Here is a 16,934-nt window from a genome sequence, read left to right on the forward strand (position 1 = left end):
CATGTCTGGGTTCACACATGTTGCTTTATCCCTGGTATGTGCCATAGCGGTCAGATTAGACCTAGTTTAGCAATAATCCTCCATGTTTCAGAACCTGCATTCTCTAGCGATTAAAGTTTCAGATTTGGTGCGGGCTGCACACTATGGGGGCCCATCGAGTGGCCCATTCACTTAGCGCCATCCAATGGGCATGTGTCAGCAAGGGGCCCGGGGCGCTGTGGCTCTTTAAACAGCGCGACCGGCCACCTTGCTTTTCGACAGCCGGGAGGAAGTGACATCCGATCACTTCCTCCCTGGGAAACTGGAGCTGCGCGGGAGGGGGCTGCGGACCGTTAGAGACATAGAAGGGGGAGGGGCCGCAGACTGATAGACCTAGAAGGGTTAGTTTCCCTTTAACACAAATATGACATTCTTTGAATCAAATCAAGTAGCTGAAGTGTTAGAACCTAAAATACATGTACATTGAATCTGATCACACACGATGCACCGAAATTAAAATTCTGGGCTTGAACCGAAAATTCAGGATGCCCTTGGCCAAAAACCGAAGCGGAAAATGACCTTTTTTTCCCCAAATGATTTGTAAAAGTTTTTTTTTTTTTTTCCTATAATTTTATTAATATTAGACTTTTTAATGAATTTAATCTAAAAGAAAAACATCCCTTCTCTTTTAGCGGTCCCCCCCACCCCCCCTAGTGTTGCTCTCCCCTCCCTCTTTAGTGTTCTTCTCCCTCCTTCCCTGTCCCATAGTGTTCTCCCCCCATCCCCTGTCCCATAGTGTTCTTTCCCCCATCCCCTGTCCCATAGTGTTCTTTCCCCCCATCCCCTGTCCCATAGTGTTCTTTCCCCCCATCCCATGTCCCATAGTGTTCTTTCCCCCCATCCCATGTCCCATAGTGTTCTTTCCCCCCATCCCATGTCCCATAGTGTTCTTTCCCCCATCCCCTGTCCCATAGTGTTCTTTCCCCCATCCCCTGTCACATAGTGTTCTTTCCCCCCATCCCCTGTCCCATAGTGTTCTTTCCCCCTCATCTCCTGTCCCATAGTGTTCTTTTCCCCCATCCCCTGTCCCATAGTGTTCTTTTCCCCCATCCCCTGTCCCATAGTGTTCTTTTCCCCCCACCCCCTGTCCCATAGTGTTCTTTCCCCCCCACCCCCTGTCCCATAGGTTTCTTTCCCCCCACCCCCTGTCCCATAGTGTTCTTTCCCCCCACCCCCTGTCCCATAGTGTTCTTTCCCCCCACCCCCTGTCCCATAGTGTTCTTTCCCCCCACCCCCTGTCCCATAGTGTTCTTTCCCCCCACCCCCTGTCCCATAGTGTTCTTTCCCCCCACCCCCTGTCCCATAGTGTTCTTTCCCCCCACCCCCTGTCCCATAGTGTTCTTTCCCCCTCATCTCCTGTCCCATAGTGTTCTTTCCCCCCACCCCCTGTCCCATAGTGTTCTTTCCCCCCACCCCCTGTCCCATAGTGTTCTTTCCCCCCACCCCCTGTCCCATAGTGTTCTTTCCCCCCACCCCCTTTCCCATAGTGTTCTTTCCCCCCATCCCATGTCCCATAGTGTTCTTTCCCCCATCCCCTGTCCCATAGTGTTCTTTCCCCCATCCCCTGTCACATAGTGTTCTTTCCCCCCATCCCCTGTCCCATAGTGTTCTTTCCCCCTCATCTCCTGTCCCATAGTGTTCTTTTCCCCCATCCCCTGTCCCATAGTGTTCTTTTCCCCATCCCCTGTCCCATAGTGTTCTTTTCCCCCCACCCCCTGTCCCATAGTGTTCTTTCCCCCCCACCCCCTGTCCCATAGTGTTCTTTCCCCCCACCCCCTGTCCCATAGTGTTCTTTCCCCCCACCCCCTGTCCCATAGTGTTCTTTTCCCCCACCCCCTGTCCCATAGTGTTCTTTCCCCCCACCCCCTGTCCCATAGTGTTCTTTCCCCCCACCCCCTGTCCCATAGTGTTCTTTCCCCCCACCCCCTGTCCCATAGTGTTCTTTCCCCCCACCCCCTGTCCCATAGTGTTCTTTCCCCCCACCCCCTGTCCCATAGTGTTCTTTCCCCCTCATCTCCTGTCCCATAGTGTTCTTTCCCCCCACCCCCTGTCCCATAGTGTTCTTTCCCCCCACCCCCTGTCCCATAGTGTTCTTTCCCCCCACCCCCTGTCCCATAGTGTTCTTTCCCCCCACCCCCTTTCCCATAGTGTTCTTTCCCCCCACCCCCTGTCCCATAGTGTTCTTTCCCCCCACCCCCTGTCCCATAGTGTTCTTCCCCCCCACCCCCTGTCCCATAGTGTTCTTCCCCCCCACCCCCTGTCCCATAGTGTTCTTCCCCCCCCACCCCCTGTCCCATAGTGTTCTTCCCCCCCACCCCCTGTCCCATAGTGTTCTTCCCCCCACCCCCTGTCCCATAGTGTTCTTCCCCCCCACCCCCTGTCCCATAGTGTTCTTTCCCCCCACCCCCTGTCCCATAGTGTTCTTTCCCCCCACCCCCTGTCCCATAGTGTTCTTTCCCCCATCCCCTGTCCCATAGTGTTCTTTCCCCCATCCCCTGTCCCATAGTGTTCTTTCCCCCCCATCCCCTGTCCCATAGTGTTCTTTCCCCCCATCCCCTGTCCCATAGTGTTCTTTCCCCCCATCCCCTGTCCCATAGTGTTCTTTCCCCCCCATCCCCTGTCCCATAGTGTTCTTTCCCCCCCATCCCCTGTCCCATAGTGTTCTTCCCCCCTCATCCCCTGTCCCATAGTGTTCTTTCCCCCCCTCCCCTGTCCCATAGTGTTCTTTCCCCCCTCCCCTGTCCCATAGTGTTCTTTCCCCCCCTCCCCTGTCCCATAGTGTTCTTTCCCCCCCATCCCCTGTCCCATAGTGTTCTTTCCCCCCATCCCCTGTCCCATAGTGTTCTTTCCCCCCCCCATCCCCTGTCCCATAGTGTTATTTCCCCTCCCCATCCCCTGTCCCATAGTGTTATTTCCCCTCATCCCCTGTCCCATAGTGTTCTTCCCCCCTCATCCCCTGTCCCATAGTGTTCTTCCCCCCTCATCCCCTGTCCCATAGTGTTCTTCCCCCCTTATCCCCTGTCCCATAGTGTTCTTCCCCCCTTATCCCCTGTCCCATAGTGTTCTTCCCCCCCTCATCCCCTGTCCCATTGTGTTCTTCCCCCCTCATCCCCTGTCCCATTGTGTTCTTCCCCCCTCATCCCCTGTCCCATAGTGTTCTTCCCCCCTCATCCCCTGTCCCATAGTGTTCTTCCCCCCTCATCCCCTGTCCCATAGTGTTCTTCCCCCCTCATCCCCTGTCCCATAGTGTTCTTCCCCCCTCATCCCCTGTCCCATAGTGTTCTTCCCCCCTCATCCCCTGTCCCATAGTGTTCTTCCCCCCTCATCCCCTGTCCCATAGTGTTCTTCCCCCCTCATCCCCTGTCCCATAGTGTTCTTTCCCCCTCATCCCCTGTCCCATAGTGTTCTTTCCCCCTCATCCCCTGTCCCATAGTGTTCTTCCCCCCTCATCCCCTGTCCCATAGTGTTCTCCCCCCCCATCCCCTGTCCCATAGTGTTCTTCCCCCCCATCCCCTGTCCCATAGTGTTCTCCCCCCCCCTCATCCCCTGTCCCATAGTGTTCTTCCCCCCCCTCATCCCCTGTCCCATAGTGTTCTTCCCCCCCCTCATCCCCTGTCCCATAGTGTTCTTCCCCCCCCCTCATCCCCTGTCCCATAGTGTTCTTCCCCCCCTCATCCCCTGTCCCATAGTGTTCTTCCCCCTCATCCCCTGTCCCATAGTGTTCTTCCCCCTCATCCCCTGTCCCATAGTGTTCTTCCCCCCTCATCCCCTGTCCCATAGTGTTCTTCCCCCCATATCCCCTGTCCCACAGTGTCCTTCCCCCCCATATCCCCTGTCCCACAGTGTTCTTTCCCACCCCTCCCCTGTCCAACAGTGTTCTTCCCCCCCCAGTGCAGTATTCTTGACTTTTAATGTTATCATTACTATCTTTCATTGTGATGTATACAAATCTGAATTGTTAATGCAAGCATGTCTGTTAAACTATGCACTCCAAAAATAAAAAAATATAAAAACTTTTTTTTTTTTTTCGGCAAATTTTACCAAAGTTCGTTGCATCCTTAATACATACATGTCTGTGATCAGATTCAGTGTACATATACTGTAGGTTCTAACACTTCAGACACTTTGTAATACAGAGGATATCATATTTTGTAAATACTTTTCCTATAAGAGATTAAATAATGGAAACAAACATTTTCTTTCTCCATATTATTTTCATGTTCCCAAAATGCTATTTGGGCACAAAATGTTTGTCTTTATTGCTCATTTTCATATACTAATCTTTTATCCTGTGTTTCATACCATGATAAGCATTAATTTAAATAAACCGTCTGACATTATGGGGTTTTGAATGAGTGAAGTCAGGGAAGTGTGATCTGCTTCCTGTGCATTCCCAATGAGGGCCATTCTGACCCGGTCAATGGCAAGTCTACCAATATCAAAAGCTTTATCTAATAGAGAGATTGATAGGTAATTTTCTTTTTCCTTCATTCTAAGGATCCTAATGATTGTACATTTCCACAAAAAACAGTGGTTATAGATAATTTTTAAAGGGCCACCATAGGGCCAGAAACACCAACATGTATTCCTGACCCTATGGTGTTAAAACTACCATCTAGACCCCCTGCCTCCCGCTCTCCCCTCCCCCCCCCCCCCCCCCCCCCCCGATGTATTCTTTCATATCCACCCATTAGGTCCAGTCGTAACATTAGAGTTTTAGTTGTCATAGATAAGGTGGCTTCACTTTTTGTTTTTCGTTTTAACTACAAGGTTCAGAAACAGTTTAATTTTAGTATCACTACTTTACCATGGCAGTTGTGTTTAATCGAGTTAATGCCCATTTTGGAATGCAGTTCATAAGCTAGTATTCAAACAAACATCACTATCAACACATATACACACTCTTAGTTCTTTAACTACCACCTTAAAGCGGCACTATAACCTCCCCACCCCCCTCCTGTCTAAGGAGGATCCTGTGGTCTTATTCCTGGCAAGGCTGAAGAGGACTGTGCATGAAAAGATGGCAGCGCCTGCGAAGGACAGGTTCAGGTATGTACAATTCACCTTTCTCTGTCCTCTTGTACACCACCACATTCTTTACGCAGACAGCCAACAGGAAACCATGCCATAAAAGGGCAATGGAGAAATCAGTTTCCGCTACTACAGTACACCGAGACCACCTGCACCCTTGCAATGTATGCAGTTAGATCTTTTGATCTTTCCAGCCCAACATGGAAACAAAGTTACCTCTTGCTTTGTGTTGCTGTGGTGACCTACCACATACACGTGTCAAGCCCTCTACTCAATTATTGGTTTACTAGACATTTTAATGATAATCATTTTTAAAAAGTGCTTGTTGTCATTTCTAGGTGCCAATTGGAGGAGAAGAGCGAATGAAATCCTTTCCACCCTTAGTTCCAGAAGATATCAAGCTTGAAGGGATTGGGCAATCAGAAGCTGTTGCTGATATTCAGCTTTCTACTGCAGGTATAATTCGTTTTTTTTTAGATTTTAAGTGATGAGATGAGCACTGGTGATCTCTCAATCACTGAAATTCTGCTGATATACATTTTCATTTAAAGTTTTCAGGATTTGAAATAAGTCTGCAGAGTATGTCTGTAGTCTTTCAGCAAATTTGGTGCCCGTTTGCTAATTTAGATGTCACAGTTATCCAATTGCATAGTAATGTAGGCTGTTGAAAAAAGATGCAAGTCCATCTTATTCAGCCTTCCACACGTAAATGTCATTTTGGCCCTATTCAGTCCCACAAAGGATACTGCTAGAGAACCTTATAGTTAATTGTATTTTTACTTTTGACTTTATTATTATTTTTATTTTTTTCTACAAGCAACATGTCATCTAAACAGTGCGTTTCTTTATGTGGTGTGTCGGGTACGTTACAGTTTATTTGTGGGGTTAGTGTTATGGGTCAGATAGTAATTATGTATGATGTGGATAGTTATGCTATAATGGGTAAGGTAGTGGGTGTATGTGGTGTGACCAGTATTTTAGTGGATATGATATTTTACGATTGTGCTTTCACTGAGACTAAAATTATTTAACTGCTTTAGTGGCTTGGGGTTACGTGTTGTATTGTTAATCCTTATGGGTTCTAAAAGGAATAATTGAAAGAATTAACCCTCCAGCACTCTGCAATTTCAGGTGCAATGTGTGTTTTATTCAGCAATCCCAAATGACACACATTGTGTCGAAACATTGCCTGTCATTTGGGATGAATGAATAATACACATTGCACCTGAAATTACTGCGTGCTGGAGCTTTATTTCTTTACTCAAGGACCTCCACTCACTGCACAGGTACCAGAAATCCTGGAGCTTGAATAGTGCCCCTCTTATGTACTTAGTTTCTAAAGGAATAATACATATTTCTCTGACATATGGTGGCAGTACCTACGGAATTTGTATTGCCACCATGTTAAGAAAAAAAGACTCAACCTACCTCACAAGCTCATAACTTCTTTAACCCCTTAAGGACCAAACTTCTGGAATAAAAGGGAATCGTGACGTGTCACACACGTCATGTGTCCTTAAGGGGTTAAAGGATCATGGTATGCTGGAATTTATTCCCAATTTTATTACAACGAATAGATGACAAAATCATGCAAAAAAAAAAAAACGTGTCAGCAGCTTGAATTATCCTTCCTGACCTGGAAGAGCCTTCACCAAGCTGGCACCTCTCATTCTGGTCTATGGGGTCAGATTTTGTCCATTAAACCCCTCTCCAGCAGAAGATTATGGGATACATTTCCACAGCTGTACTTCCACTCATAAGATAGCATGAGTGCAACCTCCCAATAATTTGATAGCAGCCTTGCTGAGATCGGTTTATACACAGCTCAGTTCACAGTGGGCTCTATGCTTTGATCATCTGAGCTGTCTATTGCTCACGCACCAGCGTGGCTCTCCCCAGAGAGAAGAGAGATATTTGCTTCTTGTGCATGCTCGTATGCGCTCTGCATGAAGAAGTTGAGTAAATTAATACAGAAAATTAAGAAACAAAAACTCTTCCTTTGCTGTGTCAAAGCCAGCTATAATTACTTATAGCTGCAGTTGATTTCAACAAATATCTGCAATGCTAAGACACTATCAACAGGGAGAGTAGGAGCAGGTTAGTCTCTGCGGATTAACCATCACTGTCCTGAAAAGTTGTTCTAAGGCTTAGTGACCTTTTACGGTATTGAACCCCCTTCTCCCTCTTCAGCATGCAGCCATCTGTCCAGTGCTGAATTTCTTCTTATCTCTAAGCCCAGCCTTGCTGTAATCAAATCAAGGTAATCAAAACCTTTCTCACTTACCATCATTGTTATTGGTGTGCAGCCTGGAACACAGAGGTGCACGGAGAGAGTCCAGAAAAAAGGGGGCATACTAGAGCGCCTCAGTTTTTCAATATTATGTTGAGCTGTTGGAGAAGCAGAACCAGGTAGAGCATTTGCCAAGTAGAATAATTCCTTTTTAAGTTAAAGTTTACCAGTATATGGTACACATAATATTAAATAAAGGGAATTGTTTCATACTTACTTAAATTTATTTTCCTGGTCATTATACATGGCTTTAATTTATGGCTTAGCTCCTCCCCTCACAGCAGAACAGACAGGAACTCTGAAATTGGTGTAAATGAATCCACCCCCTCCCCATCTTTGTTACTAGCTTCACACCTCTCAAAGGAGGCTGGACACATTATGCTACCATGGATAGTAATCGTAAGAAGGATACATTTTCCTTATTTCTTATCAAGCATGGCAGCATTTACTCATGGTTAATACCCAAGCAGTGTATATATTTGGAGGTACAGAGTTAAGCCACAGCTATAGTTATAAAAGCCATTTTTGAGCTGCACATACCTAATAAAGCCAAGTAATCAATCAATTAACAAGTAATCAATAGGGGATCATATTATATTGTAATGCAATATCTGCTCAGACAAATTATTGTACCACAGAGGCTGCTGGTCAGAAACCCCATGGTATTCCAGTGCAGGAAATTGTCTGAATAAATATAGTGCAAGGTAGGAATTAAGATCATGATAACATGTCTTCATGATTGATGTTTACATATCTAGACCAACACAAGGTCAACTCATGTAAGAAATGAGACAACTGTCTTGCATCTTGCTTGCTTAGAAGTAAGTCTCTTTAAAACCTAAAGACATGCCTGGAAACATTTAGGCAAAATTAGAAGTTAATGCCCTTCTCTAATATAGAGGAAATACTCAATGTATGGCACTTTCAAATCAGATCCTTGTCAAAAGCATAGCTTCCAGACACCAGGCTGGAACAAGCCATGAATTTCCAGACACTGCTGAACAAAAACAGTCATACCCAGCTATCAAACAGGGAAGAGAAATGTAATTGAAAATCTCAGTTCTCTGGAAGTATGTGCTTGCTTATGACCGCATTTTCACCGTTTCATCTTGCTTTGTGAGCTACTTACCTGTAGGTACATGAAACACAAGCAGTATCTGCAGTGGAGTAGCTAGAACTTTGCCCGCTCAAGGATGTCCCTGAGTTTGCCACCCCTATCTCGACCAATGTTATGTTCGATATAGCGGCATCAGCTGTGGACTATGGTGCACATGCTTGTCAGAAGTCTGGCGTCTGAACTCCATAAAAAAAAAAATCTCGTCCGGTACAGTGCAGCCATGGACCAGATGCTGCTGGACAGGACATGCCTTGGTTTGAGATTTCTGACTGGTTCAGAAATCTGACAGACCGGGTGCTGTCTCACTCTTACACAGCTTTCGTTGTCGTCTAGTCATCACTATTTGGCCCTTGTCAAAGTCACTCACACTGGGGCTCTATTATAAGTGTCTAGGTAACTTAACAAAACCATAGTAGTGTAGCTTAGAATAAAATAGTGTAGAAATAATTTATAGCTAAACAATGTTGCCATCTATAAATGAACGGAGTGCCGACAGACACATCATCTCGGTAGATTGCAAACTATTTACTCTTATGAGTTGATGTCAGCATAAACCTGTACCCAAAGGGCTAAATTAAGAGAAAGTGGGAACCTTGCTGCCAGTTGGGTTAATTAGTACTTTTGCCTAAGGGATGGAATTAACAAATGTGTCTGCATGGAAAGTATCCTCCCATCTATTACTATAAGTAGCTGTTTAATTACTACAAGTGTGTCTTGCTATTACTGCCCTTGTTACAATGTGTTAAGTATGTATTTTTTTCCTTTGTACCATGGTTATATTCCTTGCTGTAATTGTTGAGTTTTGTTTTTTTTGGTCTTGCAAAGATGTCAAATATTAGTAACAAATATATTTATTTTTTACAGTAGTAAGAGTGAATGCAGTTTTAAACTATTTGGAAATGTTACAAAAAAGGGACATATAGTATGCAAACCACATGAATTCCTTTACAAAGTTTAAATTGTGCAACAGTTAAAAAAAAAAATAATAACAAAATTGTATGTATGTGTGTATATATATATATATATATATAATATCTCTTTAGGTTTTACATCTTGTATTTGTTATCCTGTGAAGAATATTTGATTTGAATATTTAGCTCCAAAGGACAACAGTGGAGTTTCACTGCAATTTTATTGGCATCGGAAAAAAACTACCACTCAATTATTCTACTTGTAAAGACAGTATAATTATTGCACCCTCTACTGGTTACAGTAGGAGTACAACAGCCCTACACAATCACACAATTCTAGTTTGTGTTTGATAAATATACAGACTTGGAAAGGACCTTGAAAAAAAAAAAAAAAATCCCAGCAGAATAGCACAGTCTGTAGTGTGTTTTTATATATTTCTGCTGAGTATGAGTTCAAGTAAACGAGATTTCAAGAATTAATCACTGAAATTAGGCGATGCAATCAAACATCACTTGTACCTTCATATGTTTAAACACGGGTTGACTGGTAGGTGGAAATAAATGTGGGCATTACTAATAGATTCTAATTTAACACTCACATTCAAATGCACATTTTATACGTAAATATCGAGCTGTATAAATGCAATGATACAGATTGCAGAGTCTGTCAATAAAGGCATTTTATTATATGATAACGCTCACATGAAATAAAATTACACGTACATGAGGATGAATTACTCATCCCAATCAGAGATTCTAAACTTGCCCAGACCAATTCTACCTGGGACAAAGTCTACTTCGGTAGCAGTTTAGTTTAAAAGGGGTGGTATTTGATGGGAGATGTTCATCCAGTACACACAATCCAGCTGGCAAACAAAGTATTTCCATCCAGGTGACGTTCCAGGTCATTTGAAGATTCACATTGCAGCTTTTTAGTTATATCATGTCATCGTCATCCTCCTTTTGCCTGTTCCTGACTAAAGAAAAAGACAAACACTCATCTTCTTCCTAGATTAAAACTTGGATCCCAATATCTATATTTTGCTACTACTAGAGCCTTACCTGGCTTTGCTGGTAAAGATGCCCAGGCACATTCGATAGAGGCACAGTTTCTGAACCACATAGGTCTGGAAGATTATTTTCTAGATAATTTTGTTCCAGTCCCTACAATCAGTTCGTCCTAAGGTTATAAAAAAAATTAAAAATCCATGTCTCATAAAATACATTTTACAAACAAGATGCTAGCTATCATGGAGAATTCTGCATGCTCAATATGGTATAGAAATATGTGATGGATTAATGTAAGATTAGCTTTCACAATAGCTGTATGTCTAACAGATATTAATATTTTGTCTTAATTTATGTTTTGGGGTTTGTCTTACAAATAACTCTACTCAGACATATCATTGTAATATTGTACCTGTTTGTAAGTATGTGTCCGCAATGTGGTGAAACACAGTAAGCAGGCTAGCACTTTCCTTGTGCTCCTTGAAGGGAAACAAGAAAGGCATTAGTGCAGGATAAAAAATAAAAATAAAACAAAGACAATATAACAAGAAAAGGCACGAAAACAAAAGATAAACTAAAAAAAACAAGATGTTTGAAATTCACGTTAAGCATCACATAAAATGCGCTGTCCTTGGAAAGACTTGTCAAACCGGAGGTTAAACTGAGCAGCACTTTTCATGTGAAGAGCAACAGCATGTATATGCTTTATTAAATATAGGAAATAAGTAAGCATAATAGTAAAACTCCTGGGATGTGACAGTTCCACTATCAGGTCAGGGTCAGCACAGTGTGAGGTCTGTCTGTCTCTGGGTAACTGAACGATAGAAATGCTACTACTAGAGCCTTACCTGGCTTTGCTGGTGAAGACGCGTTCGATAGAGGCGCAGTATCTGAACCACAAAGCTCTAGAACAGTGATGGCGAACCTTTTTGAGCCCGAGTGCCCAAACCGTAATACATGCCAATTTTTTTCCCCTCAAAGTGCCAAAACGGCAATTAAACCTGAATACTAAGGTTTAAGTTTAGAAAAATCAACTCATACAGTTGTCCGAACTAATTAACATCTCTGTGTGTGTATTAAGCAGTTTGTGTGTGTGCTCGACAGTCTGTCTGTATACATTAAGCAGTCTGTCTGTATACATTAAGCAGTCTGTCTGTATACATTAAGCAGTCTGTCTGTATACATTAAGCAGTCTGTCTGTATACATTAAGCAGTCTGTCTGTATGTGTATTTAGCAGTCTGTCTGTATGTGTATTTAGCAGTCTGTCTGTATGTGTACTTAGCAGTCTGTATGTGTACTTAGCAGTCTGTCTGTGTACTTAGCAGTCTGTCTGTGTACTTAGCAGTCTGTCTGTGTACTTAGCAGTCTGTCTGTATTTAGCAGACTGCTGAATACACAGTCTGCTGAGTACACACACAGACTGCTAAATACACACACACACACAGACTGCTAAATACACACACACACATATAGACTGCTAAATATACACACACACACACACACACACACACACTCCTAAATACACACACACACAGACTCCTAAATACACACACAGACTGCTGAGTACACACACGCTGCTGAGTACACACACACACACACAGACAGACTGCTAAGTGTAGACACACACACAAACAGACTGCTGAGTGTACACACACTGCATTGAGGGGTACAGTGTATGTGTTTGTGTGTGGGGTGATGTGTTTGTGTGTGGGGTGATGTGTTTGTGTGTGGGGTGATGTGTTTGTGTGTGGGGTGATGTGTTTGTGTGTAGGGTGATGTGTGTGTGTGGGGTCATGTGGGTGTGGGGTGGTGTGTGTGGGGTGATTTGTGTGTGGGTGGGGTGGTGTGTGTGGGTGGGGTGGTGTGTGTGGGGGGTGATGTGTGTGTGTGTGTGTGTGTGTGGGGGGTGATGTGTGTGTGTGTGTGTGTGTGGGGGGTGATGTGTGTGTGTGTGTGTGTGTGTGGGGGGTGGTGTGTGTGTGTGTGTGGGGGGGGTGATGTGTGTGTGTGGGGGTGATGTGTGTGTGTGTGGGGGGTGGGGGGTGGGGGGTGGTGGTGTGTGGGTGGGGGGTGGTGTGTGTGTGGGGTGTGATTTGTGTGGGGTGATATGTGTAGGGCAGGGGTGCTGTGTGTATGTCGTCCCCCTTCCCCCCCCACTGTTTTCTTTCCCCCCCATCCCTCCCTCAGTTTTTTTCCCCCATCCCTCCCTCAGTTTTTTTCCCCCATCCCTCCCTCAGTTTTCTTTCCCCCATACCTCCCTCAGTTTTCTTTCCCCCATACCTCCCTCAGTTTTCTTTCCCCCATCCCACACTCAGTTTTCTTTCCCCCATACCTCCCTCAGTTTTCTTTCCCCATCCCACACTGTTTTCTCCCCCATACCTCCCTCAGTTTTCTTTCCCCCATCCCACACTGTTTTCTCCCCCCATCCCACACTGTTTTCTCCCCCCATCCCACACTGTTTTCTCCCCCCATCCCACACTGTTTTCTCCCCCCATCCCACACTGTTTTCTCCCCCATACCTCCCTCAGTTTTCTTTCCCCCATCCCACACTCAGTTTTCTCCCCCCATCCCACACTCAGTTTTCTCCCCCCATCCCACACTCAGTTTTCTCCCCCCATACCTCCCTCAGTTTTCTTTCCCCATCCCACACTCAGTTTTCTCCCCCCATACCTCCCTCAGTTTTCTCCCCCCATACCTCCCTCAGTTTTCTCCCCCCATACCTCCCTCAGTTTTCTCCCCCATACCTCCCTCAGTTTTCTTTCCCCCATCCCACACTGTTTTCTCCCCCCATACCTCCCTCAGTTTCCCCCAATCTCTCCCTCAGTTTTCTTCCCCCCTCCCATCTCTCCCTCAGTTTTCTTCCCCCTTCAATTTTCTTTCTACCCCCCATCCCTCTCTTAGTTTTCATCCCCCCCCCCCCACTTGTCCTTGATCTCCTACATTGTAGCGTGGCCGAGCGCACCGCGGAGCTCAGTTTCCTGTACCCGGCCGGAACAGGAAGTGCTCTCTCTGTGAGCACTTCATTTCCGTCCACCCGGGTACAGGAAACATAAGTTCCTGTACCGCGGCATGCTCGGCCACGCTAGACAAAGTACCTGGCAGGCGCTCACCTCCTGCCGGTCACTCCGGTTTTGCGCCCGCCGGGCCAGTGCACCATAAGGCGGCCACTTGTGCGGCCTTATGGATGCGCCGGCGGAGCGCACCCTCCCTCTGGTGACCTGTGGCCGCGTGCCCACAAAGGGGGCTCGGCGTGCCACCTGTGGCAAACGTGCCAGAGGTTCGCCATCACTGCTCTAGAAGATAATTTCTTAGATCCTCTTGTTCTAGTCCAGGGGTAGGCAACCTTCGGCTCTACAGATGTTGTGGACTACATCTCCCTTGATGCTTTCCCAGCAATATGGCTGTAAAAGCATTATGGGAGATGTAGTCCAAAACATCTGTAGAGCCGAAGGTTGCCTACCCCTGTTCTAGTCCCTCCAATCAGCTCTTCCTAAAGTTATATATAAAAAAAAATCATTAGCCTTTGCCTCATGAAATACATTTTACAAACATGATGCTAGCTATCCATGGGGAATTCTGCATACTCAATATAGAATAGAAATATGTTATGGATAAATGTAAGATTAGCTTCCACAATAGCTGTATGTCGAACAGATATTAATATTTTGTCTTAATTTATGTTTTCGGGTTTGTTTGCTTTTTGTCTTACAAATAACTCTACTCAGACATATCACTGTAATATTGTACCTGTTTGTAAGGAAGTGTCCGCAATGTAGTGAAACACCGTAAGCAGGTCAGCACTTTCCTTGTGCTCCTTGAAGGGAAACAAGAAAGGCATTAGTGCAGGGTAAAAATTCAAACAAAAAGACAACACAGCAAGAGAACATAAACAATAAATTAAACTTAAAGGGACACTGTAGGCACCCAGACCACTTCAGCTAATTGAAGTAGTCTGGGTGCTGTGACCCTTTTGCACTTAGTGATGCAATTTAAAACATTGCAGTTCCAGAGAACTGCAATTACATTGCAGCTCTAAGTCTGCCCTCAGTGTGCATTAGGTCTCCCCGCCGGCTGACGTTGGCAGGGAGGAGCATAGGCGTAGCCTGACCCAGTCATGAGGGACATCGGCGCTGGATTCAGGTAAGTGGCTGACATGGGATAGGGGGCAGGAGGGAGGGGGGCACTCCAGAATTCTACAGTGCCAGGAAAACTACTTTGTTTTCCTGGCACTGGAGAATGCCTTTGAAACCCCCCCCCCCCCAAAAAAAAAAGACGCTTGAAATTCATGTTGAGCAACACATAAAATGTGCTGTCCTTGGAAAGACTTGTCAAACCAGAGGTTAAACAGGGCCACACATTTCATGTGTAGAACAAAAGTGTGTATACGCTTTATTAAATATAGGAAATAAGTAAACATAATAGTAAAATGCCATGGAGGTGAGGGATCCACTTTAAAGGTGCACTATAGGCACCCAGACCTTTTCAGCTCATTAAAGTGGTCTGGGTGCAATGTCCGTCGGTTCAATAATTGTAATTATTGCAGTTATTGATAAACAGCAATAATTACATTGCAGGGATAACTCAATCTCTAGTTGCTATCTACCAGACAGCCACCAGAGACGATTCTGGGTCGTTAGACGACTTTTGGTCACCTAACTAACGCTGGATGTCCTCACGCTGTGCATGAGGACATCCAGGGTTCACTAAAATCCCAGAGGAAAGCATTGATAGCTATAGCGATCGCCGCCAGTGCACTTTAGGTCTCCAACATCGGGGAGGAGAAGCGGAGGCGGAGCCTGACGCAGCACTGAGGGACATTGGCGCTGGAGTCAGTTAACCCTTTCTGTGCTGCTGAGGGGCAGCATGTGGGATAGGGGCACTATAGGTTACTATAGTGATAGGAATACAACTCTGTATTCCTAGCACTATAGTTTCCCTTTAAGCGCTCGGTTCAGGGTCAGCACAGATTGAAGTCTGTCTGTCTCTGGCTAACTGAGCAGTAGAAATACTACTACCTGTCTTACCTGGCTTTGATAGTAAAGATGTCTCAGGAACAATCAAACCACAAAGCTCCAGAAGATTATTTTCTAGATCCTCTTGTTCTAGTCCCTCCAATCAGCTCATCCTTAGGTTATTAAAAGAAAAAAAAAAGCAAGAAAAAATGGTAAACCCATGCCACATAAAATACATTTTACAATCAAGATGCTAGCTATCCATGGAGAATTCTACATACGCAATATGGAATAGGAATGTATTATAGATGAATATAAGATTAGCTCTTACAATAGCTCAAATAAATGTCTAACAGATATTAACATTTTGTCTTAATTTGTATTTTTGGGGTTGTCTGTAAGACAGAAAGCAGACATATCATTGTAATATTGTACCTGTTTTTGGTTTTGTGTCAGATTTGGGTGCATCCTGGAGCCACTATAGCCGATCGAGTTCTGCGCATGATGCTAGCTATCCATGGAGAATTCTGCATACTCCATATAGAATAGAAATATGTTATGGATAAATGTAAGATTAGCTTTCACAATAGCTGTATGTCTAACAGATATTAATATTTTGTCTTAATTTATGTTTTTGGGTTTGTTTTCTTTTTGTTTTACAAATAACTCTACTCAGACATATCACTGTAATATTGTACCTGTTTGTAAGTAAGTGTCCGCAATGTGGTGAAACACAGTAAGCAGGTTAGCACTTTCCTTGTGCTCCTTGAAGGGAAATAATAAAGGCATTAGTGCAGGGTAAAAAATAAAACAAAAAGACAACACAACATGAGAACATAAACGATAAATTAAACTTAAAGGGACACTGTAGGCATCCAGACCACTTCAGCTATTTGAAGTGGTCTGGGTGCTGTGACCCTTTTGCACTTAGTGATGTAATGTAAAACATTTAAGTTCCAGAGAACTGCAATTGCATTGCAGCTCTAAGTCTGCCCTTAGTGGTGGTCTACCACACAGCCACTGGCGGAGCTTCTGGAATCCAAACTGACTTTTGGTCCTCCAGAGTCAGATTTTTCCTATGGGGAGGTCTAAGGCGCGCGGCCTTTGCAGCGCATGCGCACTAAGTCTCCCCGCCAGCTGACGTTGGCAGGGGAGGAGCGTGGGCGGAGCCTGACCCAGCGCCGAGGGACGTCAGCGCTGGATTCAGGTAAGTGGCTGACATGGGATGGGAGGGGCAGGAGGGAGGGGGGCACTCCAGAATTCTACAGTGCAAGGAAAACGGCTTTGTTTTCCTGGCACTGGAGAATGCGTTTAACCCCTTAAGGACACATGACCTGTGTGACATGTCATGATTCCCTTTTATTCCTGAAGTTTGGTCCTTAAGGGGTTAAAAAAAAAAAAAAGCAAGATGCTTGACATTCACACATAAAAATGTGCTGCCCTTGGAAAGACTTGTCAAAACTGAGGTTAAGCAGGGTCCCACTTTTCATGTGTAGAACAATAGTGTGTATATGCTTTATTAAATATAGGAAATAAGTAAACATAATAGTAAAATGCCATGGAGGTGAGGGTTCCACTTTAAAAG

The 16,934-nt window shown here is 44.8% G+C and overlaps 1 protein-coding gene across 1 annotated transcript in view; it reads left to right on the plus strand.

Moving 5' to 3' along the window:
* Positions 1-16,934, plus strand: part of NOA1 (nitric oxide associated 1) — a 46,648-nt gene that overhangs the window by 16,680 nt on the left and 13,034 nt on the right. The window contains exon 7 of the mRNA XM_063457384.1: positions 5,409-5,526. Coding sequence (XP_063313454.1) covers positions 5,409-5,526 — 118 coding nt within the window. The remainder of the gene's footprint in view (positions 1-5,408; positions 5,527-16,934) is intronic.

The sequence above is a fragment of the Pelobates fuscus genome, chromosome 5 (assembly GCF_036172605.1).
Source record: "Pelobates fuscus isolate aPelFus1 chromosome 5, aPelFus1.pri, whole genome shotgun sequence".
NCBI classification, from domain to species: domain Eukaryota; kingdom Metazoa; phylum Chordata; class Amphibia; order Anura; family Pelobatidae; genus Pelobates; species Pelobates fuscus.